This window comes from Solanum dulcamara, chromosome 2 (assembly GCF_947179165.1).
Source record: "Solanum dulcamara chromosome 2, daSolDulc1.2, whole genome shotgun sequence".
Classification (NCBI taxonomy): domain Eukaryota; kingdom Viridiplantae; phylum Streptophyta; class Magnoliopsida; order Solanales; family Solanaceae; genus Solanum; species Solanum dulcamara.
In genome coordinates, this window is record NC_077238.1 from 39,762,668 (window position 1) to 39,777,560 (window position 14,893).

General features: G+C 35.3%; 1 protein-coding gene across 1 annotated transcript; it reads left to right on the plus strand.

The window, feature by feature from the left end:
- The first annotated feature begins 8,771 nt into the window (after nucleotides 1-8,771).
- Nucleotides 8,772-13,690, plus strand: LOC129880518 (E3 ubiquitin-protein ligase ORTHRUS 2-like). The gene is made up of 9 exons (XM_055954594.1): nucleotides 8,772-9,316; nucleotides 9,957-10,489; nucleotides 11,093-11,218; nucleotides 11,690-11,789; nucleotides 11,875-11,936; nucleotides 12,033-12,135; nucleotides 12,380-12,521; nucleotides 12,654-12,871; nucleotides 13,053-13,690. The coding sequence occupies exons 1-9, from the start codon at nucleotides 8,876-8,878 to the stop codon at nucleotides 13,374-13,376; spliced, it is 2,049 nt and encodes a 682-aa protein (XP_055810569.1). The 5' UTR covers nucleotides 8,772-8,875; the 3' UTR covers nucleotides 13,377-13,690.
- The last annotated feature ends 1,203 nt before the right edge of the window (nucleotides 13,691-14,893 follow it).

Sequence of the window (14,893 nt, forward strand, 5' to 3'; positions counted from 1 at the left end):
GTTCTTCCACTTGAGCGTCAAATTCCATCATTGCACCTTGTCATTCAAGAAGGACTCACTGATGAAGAAAATGCTCGGTTATGCCTTGAAGAATTGGAGGCTCTTGATGAAAAAAAACTAGAGGCCCAACAAAGTCTGGAATGTTATCAAGCTCGTCTAACTCGATCTTTTAATAAGAAGGTTCATCTTAGATGCTTCCAAGTGGGTGATCAAGTTCTTGTTGTAAGAAGGCCCATTATTACTTCTCGTCGGTCTGGAAGCAAGTTCTCCGCTAAATGGAGTGGACCATATGTGGTACAAAAAGTATACTCAAATGGCGCTTACAAACTGGTTGACTCAGAAGGATTGCGCATTGGCCCCATTAACGGAAAGTTCATAAAGAGATACTATTCTTAAAGAAAAGAAACACATTCCTTAAGGTACGAGTATAAACTGGATGTTACTCCTGGCCCGCAAGAGTATAAACTATGCACGGCATCAAAAAAAAGTCTGTTAGGTTGAAAATCTCAAATGAGGTGGCCTAGGAAAAAGTTAAGACACAAAAAAAATCACTCTTTCAAAACTACGATACTTGATCCTCTTCACTGAGGTACGTAGGCGCTTGGAATTACATTCTAAGTTCAGTCGCATGAGTATCCAAAAAACACATAGTCTCTCTTGACCCTCTTCGCCGAGGTCCGTGGTGCTTAGAGTTACATCCTAAGTTTAGTCTCATAAGTTTAAAAGAAATGGGGCATGTTATTATTTGAGCATCACAATATTCTTGTAGATTGTCATATATAACGCGTGAATTAGAGAAGGCCAATCAAGACAGAATTTGAATTGACTTTAAAAAAATATTCATACAAAGCCGTTAAGCTATTAGCTGTGATTATTGTACACATTGTAGTTCTATGAATCTTTTTTTCAGCTTCTCTACGCTGAGATATGATTATTTTTAATAAGATCATGCGAATATGAATTTGTCAGCTTTCCTACATGTGAAGTTCATTTTTGAAGTTTTTTTAGAATGATCCTGAGGGACTTGAGCTATAAATTTAGATATGTTTTAGATTAAGAAGTTTGGTTTCTGATAAATTAAGTCTCTCCTGACTTTGGTGCTCTCATACAATGATATATCTCTTGTACTATTGAAATACACAAGGTATCGCAACTCTGAAGAAGAAGTCAAATATCTAAAGTAAACCATGATTCAATCTGCAAAAAAAATATAAAAAAATATATATATTTTGTAAGATCTTAAATTAGTAATTCAATAATCATGGTCATGAATCTCAATAATGAACGATTATATTCTTTGAGCAAGACCCATGCCTAATCGAGATGATGGAATGCCTTTGACTCAAACGGTGTAAAGTCTTTGCCACAAATCATGTAAAGTCTTTGCCTTAGACAGTGTGAAGTCTTCAGCTTGGACTATGGAATATCTTTGACTCACACGGTGTAAAGTCTTTGCCACAAATCATGTAAAGTCTTTGCCTTAGACAGTGTGAAGTCTTTAGCTTGGACTATGGAATGTCTTTGACTCACACGGTGTAAAGTCTTTGCCACAAATTATGTAAAGTCTTTGTCTTAAATGGTGTAAAGTCTTTAGCTTAGACTATGAAATGTCTTTGACTCAAATGGTGTAAAGTCTTTGTCACGAATCATGTAAAGTCTTTGCCACAAATTATGTAAATTCATTACCTTAGACAGTATAAATTCTTTAGCTTGGACTATGGAATGCCATTGACTCAAACGGTGTAAAGTCTTTGCCACAAATCATGTAAAGTCTTTGCCTTAGACAGAGTAAATTCTTTAGCTTGGATTATGAAACGCCTTTGACTTAAACAGTGTAAAGTCTTTAGATTGGACTATGGAATGCCTTTGACTTAGATGGTGTAAAGTCTTTGCCATAAATTATGTAAAGTCTTTGCCATAGACGGTGTAAAGTCTTTAGCTTGGGCTATGGAATGCCTTTGACTCAGACGGTGTAAAGTCTTTGCCACAAATCATGTAAAGTCTTTGCCTTAGACGGTGTAAAGTCTTTAGCTTGGACTATGAAATGCCTTTGACTCAAATGGTGTAAAGTCTTTGCCACAAATCATATAAAGTCTTTGCTTCAGACGGTGTAAAATCTTTGGCTTGGACTATGGGATGCCTTTGACTCAGACGATGTAAAGTCTCTGCCATAAATCATGTAAAGTCTTTACCTCAGATGGTGTAAAGTCTTTATCATAAATCATGTAAAATATTTGTCTTAGACAGTGTAAAGACTTTGGCTCGAACAAGACGACACCTTTGGATCAAATGGTGTAAAGTCTTTGTCAAGAATAATGTAAAATTATTGGCTCAAACAATGCAGCACCTTTGACTCCAATAGAATAAAAGTTCATTGCATATGAAGTAATATTTTCACTTAGAAAAAAAATGGCCTAAAAAATCTACCTCGTATCTTGATGAACTCAAGAGTGTATGCAAAAAGGAACATCAAAATTGCTGATGCCAATAATAAAAAATAAATAAAAGGAGAGAGTTTATTTATAGACAAATAGTGATGGTGAGGAAGTCATTCTCCCAAAGTAACTATAATTACTTTTTGGGTTAGGACTCTAGTGAAATGGTACAAATTTATTCTCCCAAAAAAAAAGGACCTGTGGCCCAAAAAAAAAGGGAGGAGAAGAAATTACCTTATGTTGTGCTCCCTCGTTGTGGCTTGCAACACTATAATTGATGCAAAATATGAAGAGCATATCTCTATTTATAGAGATCCCTAAGGTTGTTGTGGAAGTATTTGTTTCCATTTGAAACACTTAAAACAATTATACTCCTAAAATGACTTGAATTATTGGACTACTAATTGTAGTCATTGACCGACATTAACTATCCCTCCAAGTGGATTATGGTTTCAAGCTTAAAGAATATAATAATAATTATTATTATAACTTCGATTATCATGCTTATATAAGGTCCTTCAATTTTTGGTCTTTATCCGATTATGGCGTGCGAAATTTACATGTATAATTTAATATTGATCTCAATTAAAATAATACTTCAAGCTCAGTCTTTAAAAAAATAAAATATTTTGACAAGACTTAAAGTAGGGGGCATTTGTAAACATTAAAATTATATTGAATTTAAATCCGTAAATTAATTTGGATTATATTAAATTCAAGAAAATAATCCAAATGATGTGGCAATCCAAGTCAAATAAATGATCTACTAAAAGCACACCATGTGTCAAAGTTATGTGGCAATCCAAGTCAAATTAAATGAGCCACTAAAATCACATCACGTGTCAAAGTTATATGACAATCCAAGTCAAATTAAATTAGCCATTAGAATCATGCCATGTGCCAAAATTATGTGGCAATCCAAGTCAAATTAAATAAGCCACTAAAATCATGACACGTATTGAAGTTATGTGGCAATCTAAGTCAAATTAAATGAGTCACTAGAATAATGTCACGTGTATATGTGACATGTTTTGACCAATCAAATTAAATCTCTTCACCAAAGAAATCTGATTGGTCAGTTCAAACCAACCAATCAAATCACACCCTTATACCACTCCCTACAACTATAAATAAGGATTTTCATTATTCTCAGAGGGGTTTGTTTCAAGAACAAGAAGCAAGAAGAGAGCTCGTGGATCAAAGGCCGTAAATTTTCTACAAAGCTACAAAGTTCAAGTAATCAAATTCAAGCTCAAGTTCAAGATCAAGAAGTTCAAGATCAAGTTACTTGTTCATATTTATTATTCTTCATAACCATACAAGTGTTCGTGACGAATAATTCAAATCCAAATTTGAAAACGAAGATTCAAGATCAAGCTATTCAAGCCCTTGACTCTAAATCAAATTCAAGTTTAACATATTCTATATTATTTGAAGAATCAGAGGATTATCATAGAGATTGTAACACGCACTACATTTGGAAATCAAATATTACACTTTGTTGCTCCAATTTTTCGGTGTTGATTATTTATTTTTCTCGGCTCAAAAATTTATTGTTTATAGTGTAAACAATTCATGACTATAATATTAATAGTGGACTGTTTATAATTTTCATTGCAATTAATTATGAATTATGTGTATTTGCAGGTGTATATGTATTATTGATAATTTTATTTATGTTATTGTGCTTATCTTTGTATATATTGAAACAAAATCATATAGGACCAAATTTTATAATTTATAAAGGGAACTTCTAAGGACCGGATTTCTAGCTCTTAAAGACTTTTTAGGACCACCAAAAGCTATTCTATGTACATGTTTTTAGGACCAAAAAAGTGGTCCCTAATCGTATTTTTAGGACCAGTTTTTTTCTAGTCGGTAAATCGCTTTAAGGATCAGGGATTAGATTTTGTCGCTATTGATCTTTAGTAAAGAAGCCTAACGGGTAGCAACCAAATTTTTTTGGTCGCTATTAACCTTTAGGGACCATATTTAGACTTTAGAGACAACTTTTCCCTTCGTTAATGGATAGTTTTCTTGTAGTGTTAGTAAAACTTTTCACCCTCAGAATGATGATCAAGACGAGCGAACCATTCAGACTTTGGAGGATATGTTTAGAGCTTGTGTGATCGAGTTCAAAGGTAATTGGAATGACCACTTGCCATTAATTGAGTTTTCCTATAATAATAACTATCATTCGAGTATTCAAATGGCTCCTTTGAAGCTCTCTCTGTTAGAAGGTGTAGATCTTCTATTGGATAATTTGAGATTGGCAAGGTCACTTTGATAGGGCCCGAATCTGTTCACCAGGTTATGGATAAGGTTAGACTCATTAGAGAGAAGTTAAAGACTTTCTAAGCAGACCTATGTCAATGTGAGAAGAAGAGATCTTGAGTTTGAAGTTAATGATTGAGTTTACTTGAAAATCTCACCTATGAAGGGTTTGATGCATTTTGGTAAGAAGCTCAGTCCCTGTTATGTAATCACATATCACATTTTGAGATATTTTGGTAAGATGGCTTATAAGTTGGATTTGCCTTTAGAATTGATATCGGTGCATTTGGTGTTTTATGTTTCTTTATTAAAAAGTGTATTGATAATCCTACTTCGATTGTGCCTTTGAAAAGTGTTGGTGTGAAAGAAAGCCTATCTTAGAAAGAAGTTCTGGTTGAGATTCTTGATCGCCAAGTTTGAAAGTCGAGAAATAAAGAAGTTGTTTCCGTTAAAGTTCATTAGAAAAATCAATTAGTTGAGGGTGCTACTTGGGAGGCCGAAGCGATATGATGTCTGGTTATCCTCATCTCTTTCCCTCCACTTCAATTTCAGCTTGAGGTATTAGTTCCTCATGTTTACTCTTTCAGGTTCATGCATCTCAATTATTCTCATGTTTCCATATGCATACCTGATTCATGAAATCGATTTTAAAAATCACATTTTAGCCTGAGGTTGATTACTCTTTGGTTTTATGCATTTTGACGTATTTTGCATTCTTATTGGATTGTTAGATCTCTTTTCATACTCTGTTCATACTACCTTCAGTCCCATTCTAGAAAAAATATTCCAAGGGAGAGATATTGTAACACCTCAGAAGTTGAAAAGCTGTTGTGGAAAAAAAATGTTGCAATGAAACTATTAGTGTAAGTTTTCATGAGCTGATCTACATACCGTTCAAGAATCTATGGCCTACAGAGGTTAGTCATAGAGTAGATCAATTTTGGGATTTTTTTTTGAAGTTCATAGGTCTATGTACGAGGGTGATCTATGGATTGTATAAGGTCATACGGTCCGTAGATGGGATTCATAGGAGGGACCTTGAGTTTGGAAAAAAATTACAAGTTTTAGAACATTTTCTATTGACCCACAAGATAGTCCGTAGATGAACCTACGACTCGTAGGAAGGATTATCGCTTGAGATTCAGAGAAATAATTTTAGGACTCAGCAGGACGAAGGTGTCCTACGGATCGTAGAAAGATTTATGGACCATAAATGGCCTCATACAAGTAAATAAGAAGGTTGGGTAATGAGATTCAAAGGATGAATGAGTTGGACGATTTGTTGGGTCATCTATGACCCACAGACTTGGGCCATAAGGTAATTCTAGCAGCTCCAATTTATGTTCATGGTTTTCATGAGCTAGAGGTACAAGCCGTCTAAGGCCCTACGACTCATAGGTGGGGTCCGTAGGTCAATTTCATTAGATTTATTCTACGGATATTTTAGTCAATTTCCATTCTTTTAATACCTAAGCTACGTCGTCTTGGACTATTTTCCACGACCTATAACTACCCAAGAACTAAAGTCTCCTTTTTCAATTTCATATATAAGGATCATCAAAGTATGTGTGAATTTTGTCTATGGACCCTTTTTCATCCGTGGAGTCCCAAAGCATTTTCAATTCCTCTTTATGATTCCTTCCTAAAACCCTAGGTTTTGATAATTTTGCACTGAGTTCAATTAATTATGGTTTATTTTACTCCAATCGATTTTACTATGCATGATTTGATCTTATTTACATATTTTTGATGAATTTCTCATTAACTCATGCACTATGCCTATTTTATGATTATAAGCTATGTTTGAGAATTATGCATGCATCATGAATTTATGAATTGTGATTTTAATGATGCTTTTAGACAAAGTATTAATGTGAATTTTATGAAAACAGGGTTGTTTCAAAAGGGAAGTATTCTCATCATGAAGGATTTCCATGGTTTTTCTATGAACAAGCTTATCATGATTTTCGATGCTTAGAGCAGTATCTCTATGAGCATGCTATGATACCATGATTTGTTAAGGAGTTATTCTTATGATTTTCAAATATTTATTATGAATTTAGTTTTACAATCTTATTACCATTTTCAAAAGATTATGCTATGATTATGACTATTCTTATTGAGAATTTATCTAGCACCGAGCGAATATCGGATGGAGGCTCTCCCGTTAGTAGAGACTGGTCTCTAGTAGCAATCCCTTTATTCCATAACTATGTGCCCCCGTAGGACTTAGTCTTAATTGACTTGAGCTAGTGGATCCACAATAGCTTATGTCTATGGTCCTTACCTAGAAAAGTAAGACAATTTATTTTTGGTGTGGTAGTTATGACACTGGACTCCATGTTATAGCTCACATGATTTATGTTGGTTAACGGTATCTCTCACTATGTTATGTTTGATTATGATTTTTTTAACGAATATTGCAATGACCATGTTTTATGTTTCTAACGATGCTTTAAACAAGGATATCATGTTTTAGTTTAGTCATTGCATTACTATGTTTTATGAGCCCGTTTGGATTAGCTTTAAGTTGGTCAAAACCAACTTAAAGCCCCCTTTTAGCTTTTGGACGTGTTTGCCTAATGCTGACTTTAAGCCATAAAGTTCTTAAAGTCAGTCAAAATGAAAAGTTAGGATTCCTAACTTTTTTTTTCCAAAGTGCTTAAAGTCATTTTCTTTGACCATAGAAATTACTTTTATATCCCTTATATTTTAACTAAATTCTCAAACTATCTTTTTTTATTCTTTTAACCCTAAAATTCACATCATAAGCACTTTTATCCAAACACTCAACTGCTTATTTATAAAAATAACTTTCAGCACTTCAAAGTTCTAAAAGCACTTCATACATAAAAATTGCTTTTTTTAAGCCCATCCAAACGGGCTCTATGTCATGCATTGCACATTCTCCATACTCAGTACATTATATAGTACTGACCACATACTTTTTTTGCCTATATTATTTATAATATACGTTATGACACTTTCACTCACGCCCGTGGTTAGTACTTGGATCCTATCGGCGTAGCTTTGCTTAGCGAGTCCTCATGCTTTGAGGGTACAACTACCTTATGGTGTCTTTTATTTCATGTCTTTCAGGTTTAGATTATTTTGGTGAGCTAGGCTTGTTCTATGCCCCATCTATAATAGTTAGAGGCTATGTCAGACTTGTATGTTATACGCATTATCAGACATGTACCCATATTCTCCTTCTTTATGTTGAGATTGCCTTTAAGACTTATCTTCCTTATTTCATATCTTTTGGATATCTTGTTATTTAAGCCATGCTTATGCTCAGAGACTTATTTAGGGTCTTTTGAGATCCTATTCGCCGTGTCACATTTAGGGTGTTGTTTGGGTCTTGACAATTTATTGCATTGCTTCAAATCTCAAAATATCATTAAAATATCACCAATAAAGTTATTGTTGTCTTTTTTTTCATATTAACTTTAGAATCAAGGATTATGTTTGCAAATGATAATTCTAGTTCAATTAGAAAAAGATTAAGAAATAAAATATATTTTTTATTATATTATTTTTTTAATCATTACCTAAATGAAAATCAACGCGGAGAGATTTTATATATGACTTACATTCTCAATTTAAAAAACACATGGAGTAATTCTATTTTAATTGATAAAGGAACATTAAAGCCAAAAGAAAGTGCTTTAAAAACTATATTTATTCAAAAACATGTATTTAAAAATATATATTTATTATTAGGAAAGGAGACATTTTTGATCCAAAATAATAATAAGAATAAATTGGACTAAATTATTAACAAAAGGTTATTTTTAGCCAAACTTAAGAATGAAATATTTATTTAATTTTGCATAATTTTAAGAATATTTTTGACTTATTTCTGATTGAGGAATTTATTGTGGAAATTACAAGTGAGGGGTGTAAGTAGTTTCCCATTTATAGACCCACAGGAAAATAGAGGGAAGACTAAAATTTGAAAATTTGACCTAAAATTTGACACCAATTTTTTTATCGCCAAAACATCCCCCGCGTCGATTGGGCATTAGTCTACACTCTACGCCCCTCTCTCTCTCTATTTAAAAAAATCGCCAATCGTCTCTGCTCTTTCTTAACGCCCTCTCTCTTTCTCACTCTACTTCATTGGGTTTATTTTCCCTACTTTACCTTACCTTATACTTTCTCCGATGGCGCACGATAGCGATCTCCCATGCGACGGCGATGGCGTCTGTATGGCCTGCAAAACGAAGCCATCTGAGAACGAATCCCTCATCTGCAACACTTGTGCCACTCCCTGGCACGTCAATTGCCTCTCTGCTCCTCCCGATTCCATGGCCGACGCCGTCAACTGGGAGTGTCCTGACTGCTCCTTGTCTCCCGATGCCCCCGTTAAACAGAATGCCGCTGCTTCCTCCTCCTCCGGCGACTTGATCGCCGCTATTCGAGCCATTGAATCTGATTCCTCGCTCACCGAGCAGGAGAAGGCCAAGCGACGACAAGAGCTCTTGAGCGGAGGCTCCAAAGACACTACTCTCGAGGGGGTTAATCCAGACAACGATGTGCTAAATATTCTCGATGGAAGTTTGAACTGCTCTATGTGCATGCAACTGCCAGAGAGACCTGTCACGGTATATCTTGATATCCTTTCCATTTTGTTTTAAGTTTTTCCCCCTTTCGTTTTGTATGTTTTATGTTTCATTCTACTCATGCTTTTAGTATTAAACATATGCTACTCTTGCATACAAGCTTAGTCTGAAATTTCACTTCCTAAGAAATGCAAGTGTCGCTGCCCTTTAGTTGTACTAGTAGCTAGCTGAAGATGACTTCCTTCTAGGTTCACATTTATCAATTGGAACATAAGGAGCCTAACATTTTGTTCTCATAAAGTTTATTCTTGATCACAAGTGTAGGATGAATCTTAAGCTAGGCTTAATTTCAATTACTGAGTGCCTCCTTCATATCTCATATGGTATTTGGTTTGCAGTTATCATTGTTTCTTTAAATGGTGTATGCATGTTTTGGTTTTCTTTTTAACCTTTTATTTTCTTGATGTTTGAGCACTAAAGTATTGGTTGTGTACATGACTTTGAACCGCTCAAGCACAACAGACTGGGCATTAGGATTATTTTACCTACTTGGTTGATTACTTGCTTACAAGTTATTTCAATCGTTTGTTGAATAAATGCTCATTTTCTTTTCAAGGAATAGTAATTTAACTTGCAAGCTTTATACAGCTCCATCTTAAAACTGTTATCTTATCAATGTCAGACACCTTGTGGTCATAATTTTTGCCTGAAGTGCTTCCAAAAGTGGGTTGGACAGCGGAAGAGTACCTGTGCTAACTGTCGCACTCCTATTCCAGCTAAAATGGCAAGCCAGCCTCGAATTAACTCTGCTCTGGTCATTGCCATAAGAATGGCAAGAATGCTACGGTCTGGTACCTCTGGTGGGACCTCAAAAGTTGCACATTTCATTCACAACCAAAATAGACCTGACAAAGCTTTCACCACTGAGCGTGCAAAAAAGACTGGGAAGGCTAATGCTTGCAGTGGGAAGATTTTTGTTACAATCCCTGGTGACCATTTTGGACCAATTTCAGCAGACAATGATCCAGAGCGCAACTTGGGTGTTTTGGTTGGTGAGACTTGGGAGGATCGTTTTGAGTGTCGGCAATGGGGGGCTCATTTCCCTCATGTGGCTGGTATTGCAGGGCAGTCAGATTATGGGGCCCAGTCTGTTGCACTTTCTGGAGGGTATGAAGATGATGAGGACCATGGTGAATGGTTTCTGTATACTGGAAGGTAAAGTGTCTGTGGTCTTTTTTTCATTTTCTTGGATGCATGTGCATTCTGGCTTCTTTTTAAACTCACCTTGCGTGCAACTTGTTCACTCAAATTTATGTAAGTATGAATCCCACTTGTGATACATATTTCTATGTTGAATTTTTGTTCTCCATTTCTTTTGTGTTTGTGAACCATGCTTTTACTTGTAAAATATCCACACATTGTAATATCATGTTAGTTCCTATTTGAGTAATTAGTCACGTGACCTGACACTGAATTTGGTCTATGAATGATCTTCTTCATTAAGCTGTTTTTTCCTTTTAGTTTTTCACAACTTTGTGGTGATTATTTTTAGTGTCTTTTGTTTGCTTAAATGTGAGTCCAGATTAATGCTTGGTTTCACATTTGTTTACTTATTTACACTGATAAGTCTTTGGAAATAGCATCTCTACCTTTAGAAGGTAGGGGTAAGGTTGTGTACACACCACCTTCTCAGACCCCACTAGTTGGACTACATCTGGGTATGTTGTATGTACACTGATAAATCTTGGTGTAATATCTGCTGCTGGTTTCTGCTGAGGTACTCTTCTAACTATTTTTATGTTGATTTGTGTTGGATAGTGGTGGAAGAGACTTGAGTGGTAACAAGCGTACAAACAAGCTACAATCGTTTGACCAGAAATTTGACAAGCTTAATGAAGCTTTACGTGTCAGCTGTCTCAAGGGTTATCCTGTCCGAGTTGTGAGGTCAGTTGGTGCCTTTAACTCTGAATAATTTGGTATAGAGCTGAAACAAGTTCTTGCTGTTCCTTCTTTGGACTGGAAGCTGGCTGATATATTGTTGTCTTATGCTGTCATGAGCTGGTCCACAAAATATATCTAGTTTGCTTAGCCAAGTTTGCATAATTAGCTGATGTTCTTGTTACCTGTCTTGCCATTCCTTCCACAATGATTGTTTGTTTTGATTTTTTTGGTAGTAGCAAGTAGCGTGATACATGTTCTATATTGCAATCAACTTTTTTTGCTTTGGGATGATGACTTTCTGCTATTGAGCATATCTTGTCCTGTGACAACAAACTAATTCTATCAGCATCCACTAGTTGGGTTAATACAAGTCTTTTTGTATTTCAATATCCACATCAAGTATCTTTTTCATTTCCATTGGGAGTTTATTTCTGATTTTACAAGTTTTATCTTTATCCTTTCCAATATGTATAGGTCCCACAAGGAGAAACGCTCTTCGTATGCACCAGATAAAGGAGTACGATACGATGGGGTCTACAGGATTGAAAAGTGTTGGCGGAAAGCTGGAAAACAAGTTGAATTCTTGCTCGAAGCTTCATGCATCTGTATCTCCAACTATTTTTTTTTCATTTATTTAAATTACATTGACTTTTGTGCAGGGATTCAAAGTTTGTCGATACCTTTTTGTGCGCTGTGATAATGAACCTGCACCATGGACCAGGTCTCTTACTGTGTCATTTTTACTTTGCTATAATGCCATCCCCTTTTATTTGGCCTTTAATCATGTTCTTATTCACCTTGTTATATATATTGGCAGTGATGAACATGGGGACCGTCCTAGGGCCTTGCCTCCCATCAAAGAACTAAAAGGTGCCACAGATATGACTGAGAGAAAAGGAGCTCCAGCCTGGGATTATGATGTGAGAAGCTAGATATTTGTCTGATGATATATAGAATCTCCAGTGGATTCTTTCCTTTTTGTAATGTAGCACATTAAAAGGATGTTGACTATCTGATTATTAATAACTTTTTGCCAATCTAATTGGCGACTTTACCTTTTTTATGTAAATGCAGTAAAATGTTTTTTTATTGACTTATTGAAATGCAAAGCATACAGTTACATGGATGCTGGTATTGTTTGTAATATTTGTTTCTGTTTTACAGGAGGAAAAGAGTTGCTGGATGTGGAAAAAGGCTCCTCCTCCTAGTAGGAAACCAGTTCAATGTGAAAATGAAGATGGAACAAAAGTGAGAAAAGTTAGACCAAAGAGACATACAATGTCTGTAAAGCAGAGGCTCTTGAAAGGTATACCTATCATTCAACGCTTTTCATTAGATATTTTCCTTTCTAATCTGATTTGACTATGTATTCTGTGTGATTGCATTATTCTTCCATTATATTTCTCAATAAAATGAGATGAAGTTCTTGATGGTGCAGAGTTTAGTTGTCTTCTTTGTCGGGAAGTGATGAATCACCCGCTTACCACTCCATGTGCTCACAACTTCTGCAAGGCATGTTTGAATGGTGCCTTTGCAGGGCAATCTTTTACAAGACAGAGGACATGTGAAGGCAGACGTACATTACGAGCCCAGAAAAATATAATGAAATGCCCGTCGTGTCCAACTGATATATCTGATTTCCTCCAGAATCCCCAGGTACCTAATTCACAGTACACCTGATGACTTCATGGGACTCCAAAATCTGATCATTACAATCTCTGTTTTATATGTGAACGTCTATAAGTAGAACTTAATCATTATGGTTTTTTTTTAAGCACTAGGCTTACTATTCTGACTATAATTTTTGGTCTTACTCAAAAGGGTGTTTTGTTGGCAGATTAATAGAGAGTTGATGAATGTGATAGAATCACTGAAGCAACAAATTGAGGAAGAAAGTGCAGCATTAAGTGCTGATGTTGATGATGGTGGCTTGGATGGAAACGACGAGATTCTGGCTGATGAAGCTGTTGAAACAGATAAAAGTGTGGAGGATGATAAAGGTGCACAGCCTGTCAATGAGAATGAAACCAAGCAGACCCACAAAAGGAAGAGATCCAATAGTATTGACAATGTATCACCGAAAAAATCCATTGACAAATCTGATAAGCATAATCTTGAGGAATTTGATTCTGCCATACCTGAATTTTCAGTTTGCGAGTAGCCACATGCGACTGGACAGTTGATGGAGCTATAACACATCTTTGAAGAAGCAGCAAAATGGTGATAACTAAGGTGGTTTTGGGAATGTTGATTCTGAACAAGCTTGTTGACACTTGTTTATTGTGGATAGTTTCTGGTTTATTTTTGTTTGGAGCTATAAGAACTTGGTGCATTTGTCAAATTCCAATTGCATAGCAAACTTGCTTTGATGTTGAAGCTTATATCAGCAACCAATTGGTGTTCTATTGTAATCTTTTTGGATAGTAGATTAAAATTATAAACTGCAACCATTAATGGAGATTTATTTTCTTTATACACCTTGCATTTTGGTGTTAAATTTGTTACAGAGCACTCCTCTGTATTTGCTTTCTGTTGTGGTCCCACCTAAGTTCATTATATATGAACTTCACAAGATTTTCAACAGATTCCTATGAAGCAACAAAGATGAGGGTAAGACTAAACATTGGGAATCATGAGATAAGATGTGTTTCCCTAGGGAAGGAGGTTCGAGTTTTAGATTTTTATGTAGTATCTTTAAAGCCTTATTTGCATAACTATGGTGGGTTTTCAGAATTTCCAAATTCCTTTGAACTGATTGTGGAATAAGTACTGTAAAAAGATAATTCCTACATTAGTACAATGGAAGGTTTTTTTTTTCAAGTTTGGTAAAAGATGCGTAAGGCCAGAGACTATTGAACAAGAGATATGGTGGGAGTCTATTGTGGGTTCTTCTAGCATATGATTTAACAATTGATCTAAATTGGGGGCTTTATATCATGTAGTGGAGCTTGATTTTGTAATTGAGAATGAGACGAGAGATATTGAATCTCTTATGATAGATGAAGATTGGAATGCACAAAAGATCTTAGAGATCCTTCCTATTGATATTGTACAACATGTTCATGATCACATTCTTATTAGTAAGGCAACATCACCTTGGGATTTATCTTGGTGGATGTTTACTACTAGTGGAAAATTCATCGTAGCCAATGCTTTTCAACTGATTAGATAGAGAAACCCACTAGTAGAGAACATGAAGAGTCTATGGAGTAAGGGAGTCCCCTTCAAGATTCACTTTTTCTATGGAGACTCTGGAAGTTTAAGCTTCCTTGTGATGATATTCTTCAAAGGTGTGGTATCAATTACAGAAACCTCTAAACATCTACTCCCTCTGTTCCATATAATGTAGTTTGACTTGACACAAAGTTTAACAAAGAATAAAAGATTTTTGAAACTTGTGGTCTAAAATAAATGATAGATATATTTGTATGGTTATAAATTATTTCATTAAAGGTAAAATGAGTATTTTAAAGTTAAATTGTTACTAAATATAGAAAATTACAATTTTTTTGGACTGACTAAAAAGAAAAACAAATCATATAAATTGGGACAAATAGAGTATTTATTACTAGTGAGTTTGCTCAGAAGACCTGGAATACTTTGCTATTGATTCTGGAGTAGATGGTCCTTTTGTGCAATGTCACTAAACCATTCAGAAATTGTGGAATGTGGAGATTC

Excerpts from the sequence above, each read along its gene's own strand:
- LOC129880518 (XM_055954594.1), top strand. The coding sequence starts at position 8,876 with ATGGCGCACGATAGCGATCTCCCATGCGACGGCGATGGCGTCTGTATG. Across the intron at positions 9,317-9,956 it reads TGCCAGAGAGACCTGTCACG|ACACCTTGTGGTCATAATTT; the intron begins GTATATCTTGAT and ends TATCAATGTCAG. Across the intron at positions 12,872-13,052 it reads ATTTCCTCCAGAATCCCCAG|ATTAATAGAGAGTTGATGAA; the intron begins GTACCTAATTCA and ends TTTTGTTGGCAG.